Here is a 15,913-nt window from a genome sequence, read left to right as displayed (position 1 = left end):
GTTTTAATGTTATTATTCCAGTGAAATAAAGGTGTTATTTCTATTTTCTAAATTCATTTTATAGAGCAAAGTTGGAGAAGGTAACTTAAAAAGTAGTGTGATTAGACCAACTTTATTTTGCTCTAAAGCTCGGTGTCTGCAATGGAGCACACTATAGACAGAGGCATCAAGCTGTGGAGGAATGTTACTTATAATGAAATTCAGCACTTGCCTGCTGCTTTTCCAAATTACTAATATTTAGTAACATTAATTATGATTTTTCCTTTTGCTAAGACCTTAGGGAACTTAGGACAAAATGGTGTGATTTTGGTTGATAAATCTTTTGATTTTAGCTTTTTCTGCTTTGCTAATGCTCATGATTTACCCATGTCATGTGATGTCTCTATTTCAGCTCATGTGTTAGGTTCAAATCTTAACGCAACAATAACTTCTCTACTGGTGAATTTCTTTGAACAATTAGAAGTCTTTTTCCTTTAGAAATAGTTTACTTACACTCCTTCTGCATTTAGTTCCTGGTTGTTACAGTGTTATTGCAAAGCCATTACTATATTCATTTTTTTAAATTAATTTTTATTGGAGTATAGTTGCTTTACAATGTTGTGTTAGTTTCTACTGTACAGCAAAATGAATCAGCCATACAAATACATACATCCCCTTTTGGATTTTCTTCCCATTCATGTCACTGCAGTGCATTAAGTAACGTTCCTTGTGCTATACAGTAGGTGGTTCTCATTAGTTATCTATTTTATACATAGTAGTGTATGTATGTCAATCCCAATCTCCTAATTCATCCCACTCCCCCCTTCCCCCTTGGTATCCATACATTTGTTCTCTACGTCTGTGTCTCTATTTATGCTTTGCAAATGGGATCATCTATACCATTTTTCTAGATTCCACACATATGTGTTAATATACGATATTGGTTTTTCTCTTTCTGACTTACTTTACTCTGTATGACAGTCTCTAGGTCCATCCACGTCTCTACAAATGACTCAATTTTGTTCCTTTTTATGGCTGAGTAATAGTCCATTGTATATGTGTACCACATCTTCTTTATCCATTCCTGTGTCGATGGACACTTAGGTTGTTTCCATGTCCTGGCTATTGTTAATAGAGCTACTGTGAACATTGGGGTGCATGTATCTTTTTGAATTATGGTTTTCTCTGGGTATATCCCCAGTAGTGGGATTGCTGGGTCATATGGTAGTTTTATTTTTAGTTTTTTAGGAACCCCCTACTGTTTTCCATAGTGGCTGTATCAATTTACACTCCCACCAACGGTGCACGAGGGTTCCCTTTTCTCCACACCTTCTTCAGCATTAGACAACCCTCAGATTGGGAGAAAATATTTGCAAATGAAGCAACTGACAAAGGATTAATTTCCAAAATATACAAGGAGCTCATGCAGCTCAATATCAAGAAAACAAACAACCCAGTCAAAAAATGGGTGGAAGACCTAAATAGACATTTCTCCAAAGAAGATATACAGGTGACCAACAAACACATGAAAAGATGTTCAACGTCACTAATCGTTAGAGAAATGCAAATCAAAACTACAATGAGGTATCGCTTCATACCAGTCAGAATGGCCATCATCACAGCCATTACTTTAGCAGTCAGTTCTGCTGGAACAAGACAGATGGTCAGTTAATTTCCTCCAGGTGGAGTTCTGTATTGTAACTGCACAGTCTGATGTGCTTCCTGTGGAACTCTGTAACCTGAGACAAGGTACAGGGCCCTTGACTGGCCTTGTATTCAAAAGGGTCACATCAAACCAGTCAGAGCATTTTATACTTACAAAGAATCTCACACCAGGGAACATTATAAACATTTTAGTATAATTAACCTATGCTGTAAGGTTAATATTCCCACTTTTTATGGATGAGACAGTCTCTTTCAGTTTTAATACTGATGACCAGGAGAGGCTATAAAATATGGTGATTAAAAGTGAATAAAAGATAGGCTCTGAAACCAGATTATCACATGAGTCCTGTCTCTTCTCCTTGTTTGACAAATTATACAACCTCTCTGAAGCTTAGTTTCCTCATCTGTTAAACAGAGATTATGATGGTGATGATAGTAATCTATTCTGGGACTGATGTGAGGATTAAATGATAAAATCCATATAAAATTCTTACTTGGCATAATTATTATTAAGCACTCAATCAATGGGAAACAAACACACGTATACTCTTTTAGGAAGCATTTCCTTTTGTGTAAAACAGCCAAAGCAAGTAATAGTTGTCATACAGTTAATGAGAATCCTAATTTAGAGAATTGTCAATTTTCTACCATTTCAGGAGCCAGAGAATAGCAGGTTTATGGACAAGCTGAGTCAATTTTGAGGGCCTTCCTATTGAAAATGTTCAGAAGTTAAACACTTTTAAAATTAGAGGGGAAGAATGCTTGGGACTGAGGAAGTGGGACAGGACAAACAGTCCTGTTTCAAAATTTTTGTCTGTTATCAATTTTGCTCATAATTTATAAAACCTAATGGCTCAAGTTAGTAAGATACACTTGCATCATGTAATTGTGACGTACAGTCTGGCAATGTACAGCAAAGGAACAATTTGTTATTAAATTATTTTGGTTAATTAATTTTTAAACTTTTTTCTAATTTTATATTGCTTCATATGTTCAGATCCAAGTAAGAAAGGAGACATTTCTGGAGATAAAACTGTGCTATTCAAAAGTAAATGTAAGAAAACTTTAGGAATTATATATATTATCGAATTTATAAGATGAGATTTGCAAACTAACTTGACTGCGATTGATTTTTAAAATATCAGTTCTTTTGAATAAGTTACAGTTTTACCTTAACCACGCTGTTGAGGGGAAGGTGAGTGGCACTTGAGAACTGCCAGAATTTGGTTTTATAAACGTAGTGTTTAAAAAGGTACTGTTTCTTCTTCCTTCAGAAGACAGGGACATGGCAAGGTAAAAATGCTCATCCTCCTTTCAACTATAATATTTGTCAGTAAACTTTTCAGAAATATATTCCCATTAGTTTTTAAATTTTTTTATTTTAACCTACAAGTGCAAGATCAATAGCAGTGCTCCTTATGGGATTTAATCATGATACCCTCTTCAGGTGCATAGGTTTATCATTAGATCACTAACATCATACTATCTTTGCTCTAGATGCTGATTTGACTTAGTCCATCAAAAGATGCTGCAGTTCAATTATTTTTATGAAGAAGTATTACCATATTATTTAATTGGAGAGGTGATTTCTACTTCTAATTTAGGATGATAATGCAATTTATTATTTCTGCATTACTGATGAATTCCAGTCTTAACAGACTTAGAATGTAATATTTTCATTGAAAACAGTATCAATGTTGTCTAATACACAGTTGAATTAAGGTCTTTAGAAATGATAAGCAATGAAAAAATTGTGTTGTCCTACAGCATTTCCACCCCTCAACCACAGCTAATTCAAAGTTAAAAAATAGCAACAACAACAAATCTTCAGCCACAACTCAAGTTTAAGGAATATTTAAAATAGATAACCAACAAGGACCTACTGTATAACACAGGGAACTCTGCTCAATATTCTGAAATAACCTAAATGGGAAAAGAATTTGGAAAAGAATAGAAAAAATAAATTAATTTTAAAACTTAATATGTGTATCATATAGAGCTTTGTAGCTATAATACTTATTATAATAAAAAATAACAGTGATAGCAGAAAAAGAAGTTCCCAAGTCCTGACTTTGGTAACACTTTGATACTTTGGTTTTTTTTTTTTTTTTGAAATACCAAAGTTTTAAAAAATCTATTTTGATGTTCCTGCTTTCCTTGGATCCTATGCATTTGTCTAATCTGTCTGTTGGATGAACCCATCATGGTCCCTTCAATGTATAGAAACAGACCAGGATTTGAGAGTTCCAGGTTCAATTTCCAGCTCTTTGCTTTGCCCTCTATTGTGTAACAATGGCGATTCATTTAACCTCTTTATACCAGTGGATCACATTGTCAAAAAATTACTGTAAAATCTATTTTAGCCACTGTCTAAAATAATGGATGCAAGCCCCGATGAAAACTATTATATAAATCTAAGAAAACAAGTCTGGATTCCTAGAAAATAACATTTCTAGGAAAGGGATGCCTCACAATTATTTACATGATAAATAATGTGAGATCGTTGGTTTATAAGATTCAATATGGCTATGTTCTAGTCCTTCCTTTGGATGTTTATTTCTGTTACAGGCAATATATGTGACTTGTCCCATGGCAGTTGTTTTTTGTTTGTTTGTTTTAGTGTTTAATTCAGAAGGAGTGAGACTAATATCCATTCATGTGATGTTTTGTTTCGTATTACTCACAAGATGCAGCATTTCTGTGTTGATAAACCAATTCTAAGGAAATACTCTCTATCTTTCCCAAATATAAAGATGTTTCTAAGAATGCATTTTTCAAGTGAATATTATCCTCACTAGTGTTCTAGAAATGTTCTGTACTGTATATTCAAAGGCCGATTTCTGTCTTAGAAACAAACAAGTGTTTAGATTTGAAAAGTGGGTCAAGGAAATAGACATTTATGAATGACTATAGCATTTTATATCATTAATTATAGTGTTAGTAGAACGGTGTTTCAAGTATCTGAATCAAAATGTTTTGCAATTTCTGTCCCTTCTATATTTTATTTGCACCTGCTTTTACATGTTGTATGAAGAATGTTAGGACTTTGATGAATAGACAGCCTAGAAGAACTGTCCCTGATTTTATCACCGTTTATGAACATCTATTTAAAGTTGATTTAGCATTTCAGACACTCACAGAAACAGACCCTTTCATTAGAGCAAGAGCCATAGGAGCATTTAGCTCAGGCCTCAAGTTCAAGAGTCTTCATGTAGGCTTTCTGTATAATCTCTGAATGGGGTCATGGAAGGATATTGACAGGACCACCACAGTATTTCATTATGGGCTTTAATTGTGAAATGCAATTATTCAAATGCACCATAATTTTAGAACTTTTAAAGGACATCTTATTGTTTAAAAATGTTCTGAGAACTTCAGCAGTGAAGGTTGCCCAGGACCCTTAATTTCAAAGAGGCTGCAGAGGAAAGAGCCTAGATAAAGAAAAAGGAATCATTTTCCCTCTTCACCTCCATGGCAGGAAAACTATTGTTTCAGAAATGAGTGTGAGACTTTCTGAGGGTCTCTTCTCCCTGTGCCTAGGAATACTCTGAGATCCTTGGGCCCCAATGAACATGAGGTGGGATAGAAAAGATCTGATGAGAGTGGGGTATCTCAGCAGGTCTCCCTATAAGTGGGTTCTGAACACCAAGAAAGTACCCCCAAATAAGGGATTTTATCCACTTATATAACATATAGTGCCCAGAATAACACCACAGAGAACAATGTGATATAATACTTACTGAAAAATCTTTTCTAAGATACAAGGTGGGACTTTATATATTTCATTCACACATGTACACATAGCATATTTATCCACTTATATTTGTGGTCAATACAAGTACCTGTTTTTCAGAGTAAAAGTGTAAAGGAAATATAATATGATTAATGATTCCAAGAAAAAATTGATTTGGAGCTAAGTAGTGCTAGGACAAATAATACAATTGAGTCAGGTCAATGATAAAGCTCTCTAGAAGGGATTTCTACATAAGTGCTTTATTAGCACTGAGAAAAGGGCAGATTGTGGAGAGCATCAGGACCGTCGAAGCAAATGCAGCATCTCTTTAACTCCACCAGTTGGCCATTTTTTTTCAATTGAAGGTTTCTCTTTTATTTAAGGAGAGAAGAGCCTTAATAGAAATCCTCTATGAAAATCAATGGAGCATTCTTCTCAAATACTGTTTGTTAATGAATTTACTGGTCAGCTCTATTAGTTCCCATGGATTATAATTCCATGTGAGTTAAAATATGAAGTATCAGACTGGGCATGAATCAGAGACTTAACTTCTGAATAATTGTAAAAAAGGTTTTCAGAGAGTCGGAAAAAATGATCTCTAATCAGATAAATAAATCAGATTCAAGTGTTAGTTCCCTCTGTAAAAATAGATGAATAGGAATCAAATTTGTGTGTGTGTGTGTGTGTGTGCCTGTGTGAAGAGACAAAGAGAGTGACCGAGAATGAGTGAACATTTATATTGCATTTATGTATTTCTTTATTCAATAGCTTATATAAAATATTTTGATGAAATACTTTCAAATTGCTCTGCTTCTTTTCTCCTGCAATTCCTTGTATAGTACAAGGAAGTTTGTTTTTTTTTAAACTGGACAACACCTTAATTTACAAATGATAGTTATATTAAACATCAGTTTCATATTCCAATCCCAGTAGAGTCGACTGTGGATTACCTGTGTACGAATCATCCATGGCAGATTTTTAACTGTAGACTTGTTCCTTCTCTTTGACATTCTTACGGCTTCTTTTCCCTGAGAGTCAAAGAGATAGACTAAGCGATGTGAACTGATTTTCACATGAAAATCAGGGAAAAATATGCTTTACAATGTTGGATTTTAATATGTGAGGTTTCCTCGATGCTGTGCTCCGGCAAAAGTTAACCCCATCACCATTAATGGAATTGGCGCAGATTTGCACTCAATTATATGCAAGGTGCATATTTTCCTTCCTTCTACAAGCTTAAAATACATCAACGTTCATAGCAGCTCTGCATGCACCTGAGGAATCGTCTATGGCAATTATGTCTGATTTACAACTCATTTATTCCTTTTGCTTACCTCATATTTCATGGACCAGTGTCAGTGACAGTATGGTGGAAAACTAATGCCCTGCATCAGACTTCTTAGCGGCACCGTCAGCTTTTATTTAGAGATGTTTAACAATCTGTCAGTTTCACTTTAGAAATCTTTGCTTTCTTGAGAGAAATACCTTGGTTTTTGAGAAGGTAATATTTAAAGAATCACTGACAAGAGTATTGATTTCTAACTTGATTCTGGATCATGGTTCTGAAAAGAGAAGCTCTGTATAGGGCACTGGAAAAGCTGGCTCTGACAATCAATGTGAACTATTGTGGACATAAATTATGAAAAACTGACATAAAATAGCAACTGAAATAGGTGGCCAGAATGCATTCCAAGTGTGTCATTTTCTGTGGAAGGGATGATTCACTGCAGTAAATAGATACATGAGTTCTGTTCAGATTATTTTTTATCTTTCCTTAAAGTACTTTGAAAAGCAATAATGAAGAAATGCTTATTACTGCAAAATCCAAAGTTTACTGTTTCACCTTGGGGCTAAATTTTTTAAAATATATGTAAAATTGGATAAAATTTTAATGGTGCTAGCAATAAGTTTAATTGCCAAAACAATCGTGGACAAATTTTAATGAGGAAAATTCACTAGAGTAGCTGTACACTGGGATTATTTTTCCTAAAAGAAATATAAACAGTTCTCCATCCAGATGTGGTTGAATTTTTTCCTCCACATTGCATTATTAGCAATTATTAAGAGACATGCAATCAAGTTGGATAGATATTTCTTGAAATGATGCATGATATGCAGTGCATGCTTTCATTGTGCTTCCTGCCATTATGGAATAATGCGTCTTATTTGGAAATACAATGATCACTTCTGTTGAATCATGCCCAGTCAGCTTATATAATAACACCTCTATTTTGTGAATCATTTCAGATTTCAGAGAGCTATGCCTTCCTACCAAGAGAAGCGGTGACACGGTTTCTAATGAGCTGCTCAGAGTGCCAGAAAAGAATGCATTTAAACCCAGATGGAACAGATCATAAAGGTAGCCGCAGTGTCAAATAGTGAGATTTCAAGTAATTTTATTCATAATGGCAATTTATATCCCACATTTTTATAAGAATGTGGTAGACAGAAACAGTTTAACAAGTCAGATCGTCTCATGTATTCAAGCAGGAGACAGTGAATGTTGAAGATTCACTACAAAGCAATTCAGTGTCCTTTCTCAGAAGAAAAGCAGTTTTGACTGTAGCAAATAACTTTTTTCCTATAATAATATTTAATTTTCATTTATTGTGTGTATTTCATGGTATTTCAGATATTTTCAGCAAGGAAATTGATGTTCCATCTGTGTTCTTTTAAATCTACCAATTTCTTATTTCTGAAAGTAATGAATAGTATGGAGTTGCTTCACCGAAAATTTTTACAGAAAAGTTATAGTTTGGCTTTGGCTTTCATTAAAAATTATTTGGATTATTTTCCTAATGTATGAGTTTCTCTCAGAGATTAATCTCAAAGATACATTTAGGCTAGCCTATTCCCTTGTGTTGGAGAATGGGTGGAACAGCAAAAAATAAAAAGTAAATTTCCTCTTGTGGTCAAGTAGTCCGTGTAGAAAGCAAATCTGGGGACTTCCCTGACAGTCTAGTGGTTAAGACTCACTGCAGGGGGCACGGGTTTGATCCCTGGTCAGGGAACTAAGATCCCTCATGCCACACGGCACAACCAAAGAAAAAAAAAGTAAGTGTGCAGCAAAGGAGAAAAATACAAAAATACCAATAATTTTGTTTAATCACTCTATTAGTGTCACTCATTGTTATCCAGGATATCAAAAATCTCCCCTTGTAGTTAGAAATAACAGATTTATCCATAGTGCTAATTTGTCCCAAAACACCTTTGTTGAATCTTACCAGTTATTTATTTTTTCTACGATCCATCTCTGATGTTACCAATCTCCTAAACACTTGGTATCTAGAATCTTATTTCAATTTGAACAAATTGGATCATTCTGAAATTACAGGTAGAATGCAGTATCACTTTCATTACCCATTAAAAATGTTTTATTCCAGATAATGGAAAACCTCCCACTTTGGTGACCAGCATGATTGACTACAACATGCCAATTACCATGGCCTACATGAAGCACATGAAACTGCAGCTGCTAAACTCACAGCAAGACGAGGTAAAATGGAAACATCTACACTTATATCACGACTCAGAATGAGGTTTGATAACCATGACTGTTGTGTTAAGCAGGACGGCACTTTGAAGATGGTAATTTATTTATTTTTAATGAAAAGAGTGTCACTAGGACTGCACAGATAGAGAAATATGCAGAAATTTCTAGTGCTCAACAGACATACCCTATCTTACCACTTCTGCCTTAGTGCTGTGTGGGAATTCGCTCATTCCCCAGAAAGATTCATTTTCCTTAGTAGCCCACCATCGAGCTAAACCTAGGTAAAGTGCTAGAAAGTTCAGGGGAAAGTTTTCCAAATAAGTCTGTATCTAGGGAAGTTTTAGTACTAAGGCTATTTTACCTGGAAATCAGAAAGTTCAATTTCATAGGTATTTCAAATATAACCATTTCCCCACCATCCAAATCTTGTGTATATTTTAAAGTTGTTTTTCAGTTAATCATTATCCTAAGTATTTGTTTGTCTACTTCTCTGCATTTTCTACAATTTGTGGTGATTCTTCTTAACTAGAGATTTGTTTGATGTTTCAAATTATTTAATTTGTATAGTAAGAGGCTAGCAATGTGCTTGTTGGCGTGTATTAGATACTAAATGCATATTTGTTAAATATTCTTCCCTAAAATATTAATTAACTCACAGTTTGGTTGAAGTATCTCAAAGGCAGGGACTAAGTTATATATATATATACCCTGTGTATATTCCCCAAAACACTTATAACAATATGGGCTTAGTAAATCCTTGTTAACTAGTTAGTAGCCATTAATTAATATACACATTCAGAGTAACTATATTAGGGATAGTTTCTCAGGCTAATACATTCTCTCCTTTCTGAAATTTCTATAGAACAGGAAATGCGGTTAGGTATTTATTTTTAAATACAGCATTATTTGGTGAGATATATTTAAATTCTTTTTTTTTACATCTTTATTGGAGCATAATTGCTTTACAATGATGTGATAGTTTCTGCTTTATAACAAAGTGAATCAGTTATACATATACATAAGTTTCCATATCTCTTCCCTCTTGCGTCTCCCTCCCTCCCACCCTCCCTATCCCACCCCTCCAGGCAGTCACAAAGCACCGAGCTGATCTCCCTGTGCTATGCTGCCGCTTCCCACTAGCTATCTACCTTACGTTTGGTAGTGTATATATGTCCATGCCTCTCTCTCGCTTTGTCACAGCTTACCCTTCCCCCTCCCCATATCCTCAAGTCCATTCTCTAGTAGGTCTGTGTCTTTATTCCTGTCTTACCCATAGGTTCTTCATGACATTTTTTTTTCTTAAATTCCGTATATATGTTAGCATATGGTATTTGTCTTTCTCTTTCAGACTTACTTCACTCTGTATGACAGACTCTAGGTCTATCCACCTCATTACAAATAGCTCAATGTCATTTCTTTTTATGGCTGAGTAATATTCCATTGTATATATGTGCCACATCTTCTTTATCCATTCATCCGATGATGGACACTTAGGTTGTTTCCATCTCTGGGCTATTGTAAATAGAGCTGCAGTGAACATTTTGGTACATGACTCTTTTTGAATTATGGTTTTCTCAGGGTATATGCCCAGTAGTGGGATTGCTGGGTCATATCGTAGTTCTATTTTTAGTTTTTTAAGGAACCTCCATCCTGTTCTCCATAGTGGCTGTATCAATTTACATTCCCACCAACAGTGCAAGAGGGTTCCCTTTTCTCCACACCCTCTCCAGCATTTATTATTTCTAGATTTTTTGATGATGGCCATCTGACTGGTGTGAGATGATATCTCATTGTAGTTTTGATTTGCATTTCTCTAATGATTAATGATGTTGAGCATTCTTTCGTGTGTTTGTTGGCAGTCTGCATATCTTCTTTGGAGAAATGTCTATTTAGGTCTTCTGCCCATTTTTGGATTGGTTTGTTTGTTTTTTTGTTATTGAGCTGCATCATGTGCTTATAAATTTTGGAGATTAATCCTTTGTCAGTTGCTTCATTTGCAAATATTTTCTCCCATTCTGAGGGTTGTCTTTTGGTCTTGTTTATGGTTTTCTTTGCTGTGCAAAAGCTTTGAAGTTTCATTAGGTCCCATTTGTTTATTTTTGTTTTTATTTCCATTACTCTAGGAGGTGGGTCAGAAAGGATCTTGCTGTGATTTATGTCATAGAGTGTTCTGCCTATGTTTTCCTCTAAGAGTTTGATAGTTTCTGGCCTTACATTTAGGTCTTTAATCCATTTTGAGCTTATTTTTGTGTATGGTGTTAGGGAGTGATCTAATCTCATACTTTTACATGTACCTGTCCAGTTTTCCCAGCACCACTTATCGAAGAGGCTGTCCTTTCTCCACTGTAAATTCCTGGCTCCTTTATCAAAGATTAAATTCTTTTACAATTACTTTGTTAACTTTGTTCATAAAACACAAATCAATTTTTTTTTTTTTTTTTGCGGTACGCGGGCGTCTCACCGCTGAGGCCTCTCCCGCTGCGGAGCACAGGCTCTGGACGCGCAGGCTCAGCGGCCATGGCTCACAGGCCCAGCTTCTCTGCGGCGTGTGGGATCTTCCTGGACCAGGGCACAAACCCATGTCCCCTGCGTTGGCAGGTGGACTCTCAACCACTGCGCCACCAGAGAAGCCCAGAAATCAAATTTTTGATTTTCCTCTTTGTGTGAGCAGGTTTAATCTCAAATCTATGTTTATAAAATTGTTTTATCTCAAGATTTTATGAAAAGTACACTCTGTAAGAATATCTGTATTAGTGCAGTGGCAGTATCAGATTCCATATTATTAGATAGCTGTATATAAATGATTGAATAACTAGTAATAAGATCATTCAAAGACAGGAAAGACAATTAAGAAAATATTACTGTTTATCCATCCCTGAGAATAAAAATATTATTCCCATGAGTCATCACATAATTGAAAATCTTTTTTAAAAACTCAAAAACTAGTTAGAGCTGTCAAATTATTTGTAGGAAACTCATGTAGATATTGATCTGTTTATTTCTAGGCCAAAAAGTAAGATTAACTTTGTGCCAGCAGTAGGGTCCACATATGCTAAATCCTTCTGGCTTCTAAAAAATCCTAAGTGTTTCACATAAGAGAGACAGATCCTTTTAAATTATAACTGGGTTAGGAAAATAACTCTTATCTTTACATTTCAAAAATGCTAACTTGGGTGTACACTGTCTTAAAACTATTCATATAAATGATGAGTTAGATTATTTATGAAATTTTTGAAATTGTGATTATTGAAAGAAAGGAAGGTGGTTAAGTAACATAAGTCATGTTAAAATGGAAATCAAGTAAGATATTCCTTTGTGATGAGTTAAATTTTAATAAATGTTTATTCAATTACTTCAATCAATATTTATTGAGTACCTTCTCTGTAACTGTCACTCTTATAGGTAATGGAGATAAACAGTGAATAAATTGACAAAATTCTTGCCTTTATTAAGCTTATCTTCTAGTGGTGGTGGGAGAACAGACAATAAAGGATGAAATAATGAAATAATGAAAATATTTATATAGGACAATACTAAATGCTATTCAGAGAGATAAAGAAGGCCAAGAATGGGAATCCCTTTAAAATTACAAAATACTGTATCCAAAGTAAGGTCAGTTGACCTTCTTACAAACTGTTGATGAGAGTTTAAACCATAACAAACTTTCTGGGGGAGAGTTTGGCAATAATTATTTTAAAACTTTAAAAAGTTATTTATATGCTTTGACTAAAAATTTATACTAAGGAATTTGTTGCACAAAACAATTTAAGTGTTAGGATGTTTATTGTATTGCTAATAGTGATGGTTGGAAATATCCAACGGTGAGGAATGTTGAATCTGCACTGTCCAACATGGTAGCCACTAGACATACAGGGATATTTAAATTTAATAAAAATTAATTCAAATTAACTAAAATTAAATTGTCAGTTCTTTAGTCACACTAGCTACATTGATTAGCCATAGTGTGCAGTTTGTATTAACCATTCTATAGAACAGAGACTGCAGCCTCAATCTTTGTGTCTAGATCTTCTTAAGCATACACACACATAGCCTCACACATATAGCTTTTACACATAGACACACATATATATACATATATCTCATATATCTCAGATGGTTGTGTGTGTACGTACACACACATACACATACCATGGAAACAGTATTTTACTAGATTACATCTAGTTAGCTCTTTGTAGGGTATATAATAAATGCTTTTATAAAGACTGTGTTCATATAGTATCCACAGCTACTTTATAAACACATATTGATCATCTTTACCATTACATTTATTTTTATATGTGTTCATATAATAAATATGAATCTTACATACTGTAGAATTTGTTACATATTCTATATAACAATATCAAACAGTTTTGTGCTTATTATGGATCTGACATTGTTTTAACTACTTTAGATATATTATAGCCCCTCAATCATTATATAGCCCTATGAGATTGATACTATTATTTCTCCCGTTTTATAGGTGAGGAAACTGAGGCACAGAAATGTTAGGTAATTTGCTTAAGGAGACACATCTAATAGGTGGCAGAGTATAAATCTGAATCCAGGCAGTCTGGTTCCAGAGAATGTGCTCTAAAACACTGTGATATTACAGACACTATATAGAGTGTATATAATGGATATCTATATCATCTAGCTATGTGTGTGTATATATGTACATATATGTATATGGTACACATTGATAACATGGATGTGTACACTGAATTCTGTTATTTTTCTTCTCTTTTGAACATATGTGTTTAATATTTAGATGCTTTGGATTTTCTTAGAATTTAGAATTGGAGATAACATAATGTACCGAGAGGGCACGTGGCTGGGAGAAGTCTGTGTGGCTGATTGCCCAGAGGCCTCCCAGGGTGGCATTTCCTCGCTGAATTAATGAAGAGCTAGTGCTACTCAGTAGACCCAGACACAATCAGACCGTAGGTAAGGGAAGAACACCCAAATCACCTGGGCCTGACCTAGGGATCAGAATGCCTGTTGTAAGTCTGCTAGAATGCTCCTGTACCTTAACCATAGCAACTTCTTTGCTGATGCCAAGATGTCATTTATGAAGCCAGGGGAACTCTTCCTATTCAAAGAAGCTCTTTTCTTAAGTTTGGGAGACATCATAATGAATCCCAGTTCTGGTATATAATAGTATAATAAATTACTTAACAGCTCTGTGCCTCAATTTCTCAATCTGTAAAATTGGGTAAATGCTGGCACCTAACTCACAGGCTGTGATGAAGATGAAGTATGTAAGCAAATATAAATTTGCTACTGCTACTGGTAATCATTACATTAATGTTAGACTTTCAGATCAAATGTTTACAAATTGAAGTTAAACCTGGTGGTTTCAATTAAACATTTATGATATTTTACACAGGTTTTTAAGGCCTTCCTGCCTACATAAGCACAGCATTTGTCCAAAAATCAGTTCTCCAAAGCAAAAAAGGAGTTTGCTTCAAGGAAATGACTATAGCAACATAGCATAGATTTGGTTTAAGTTAATATTTGAGAGATTTTGATGAATTGACCGTTTGGCAAACTTGCCTTTTGGTAATTTAGCCATTTGCTGATCTGGCTTTTGGTAAATGGATCTTGCACACTTTTACCTTGAACTTTTTGTGGTTGCAATGCCATTTATATTCCCTTGTAAAGAAAGAAAGGTTGTGCTAAGATTAACTTGTTTTCCAGCAAATGTGGACTTTGAATCTAGCCATGTAAGTTTGTCTGTTTTTAGATTCCATTTTGTTTACCAACGAAAAATTTTTAGTTAAGATTTTTTATTGCAGTGTCAGATTTTTGCTTATAATATTTTATTGTCATTTATTTAAAAACTTAAAACATGTATTTCTTTTTATGCTATGTTTTGTGATTGACTCTTTTAGGAAGTTTTTTACTAATTAAAAAAAATCCATTCTTTCACTATTCAGATAATTCCTCAACTACGTCCTTCCTAAATACATTATTTTATGTTTTACATCTTTTACATAGAACATTGAATCTTCACACGTTTTCAAATTTCTTACGTTATTTCAAGAATCTATTCATGTGTAACAATTTACTGAGTTCTGTAAAAGCTTACTAACTGGCTAAATTTTAATTGACCCTATAGATAAAATGGTCATTATCTGAATGTATTATATTTTATGATACTTGATGATATTTTAAAACAATTTTCAGGATGAAAGTTCAATAGAAAGTGACGAATTTGATATGAGTGATTCAACACGGATGTCAGCTGTGAACTCTGACCTTAGCTCCAATCTTGAGGAAAGGATGCAAAGTCCCCAGGCTCTTCACGGCCAGCAGGATGGTAAGGCTTTCAAATTGAGCAAACAAACAAATAAACAAAACAAAACATTAACAAAAACCTGAATCAGAATTTGTTAAAACAACTTCTTCTTATTCTTGTGTTAATTTTTTATCTGTTTCCATGGAGACTTTTTTTCTGTGCACTCAGGTTATATTATCCGCTTCATTATCTTTAGATTCAAGTATCAATACTTGGTTTAAAACTGCAAATACTGGTTATAAAATCCAGGCTTGCCCATGTTTTGCTGTCTGAACTTAAAATGAGCTCTATCAATGTAGTTTGGGTTTCTGTGATGTCTTCTGGCTTTGGTTTCTTGGGCCATTATTCTCCTGACTGAATTAAGAGTTTAAAAATGGTCAAAAGATTAATTTGGATGTTTTAATTTTACTAAAAGACAAAGTTTTTGCCAAAAACAATTGCTATAAAAGGACAGTTTTACCATAGGGATTTTGCTGGGTAAGAAGATTTTTGCTGCGATTTTGAGCTATTTTATTCAGCTGTAAAGGAAGGACAGATGGTGATCTTTTATTCCTGGGTCCATTGAAGATTCCTGAGTCATCCTACTCTTCTTGATAGAACAGTTAAAGTAGAGAAAACTGGACGTGTAGAGAAAGTAGACTTAGCAGTTAACACTTTAGGTCTAATATATCCAGAGATCTTTTAAAACTATCCTTGTAGATTTTTGTCTTTATAAATATAAAATTATGTATGTAAATATAAA

At 34.3% G+C, this 15,913-nt stretch overlaps 1 protein-coding gene across 5 annotated transcripts in view; it reads left to right on the top strand.

Moving 5' to 3' along the window:
- Positions 1-15,913, top strand: part of NOL4 (nucleolar protein 4) — a 403,038-nt gene that overhangs the window by 120,696 nt on the left and 266,429 nt on the right. For 3 of the 5 annotated variants that reach the window (XM_060028862.1, XM_060028859.1, XM_060028860.1), the window contains 3 exons: positions 7,625-7,736; positions 8,761-8,873; positions 15,060-15,192. In XM_060028862.1, the coding sequence (XP_059884845.1) occupies positions 7,625-7,736; positions 8,761-8,873; positions 15,060-15,192 (358 nt within the window). Of the gene's footprint in view, positions 1-3,007; positions 3,037-7,624; positions 7,737-8,760; positions 8,874-15,059; positions 15,193-15,913 lie in introns of all 5 variants that reach the window. The other 2 variants (XM_060028861.1, XM_060028858.1) reach the window with 1 other exon arrangement.

This window comes from Delphinus delphis, chromosome 13, assembly GCF_949987515.2.
Source record: "Delphinus delphis chromosome 13, mDelDel1.2, whole genome shotgun sequence".
NCBI classification, from domain to species: Eukaryota; Metazoa; Chordata; class Mammalia; order Artiodactyla; family Delphinidae; genus Delphinus; species Delphinus delphis.
The sequence above is the reverse complement of the archived record's forward strand: the minus strand, read 5'-3'. Positions and strand labels throughout refer to the sequence as shown.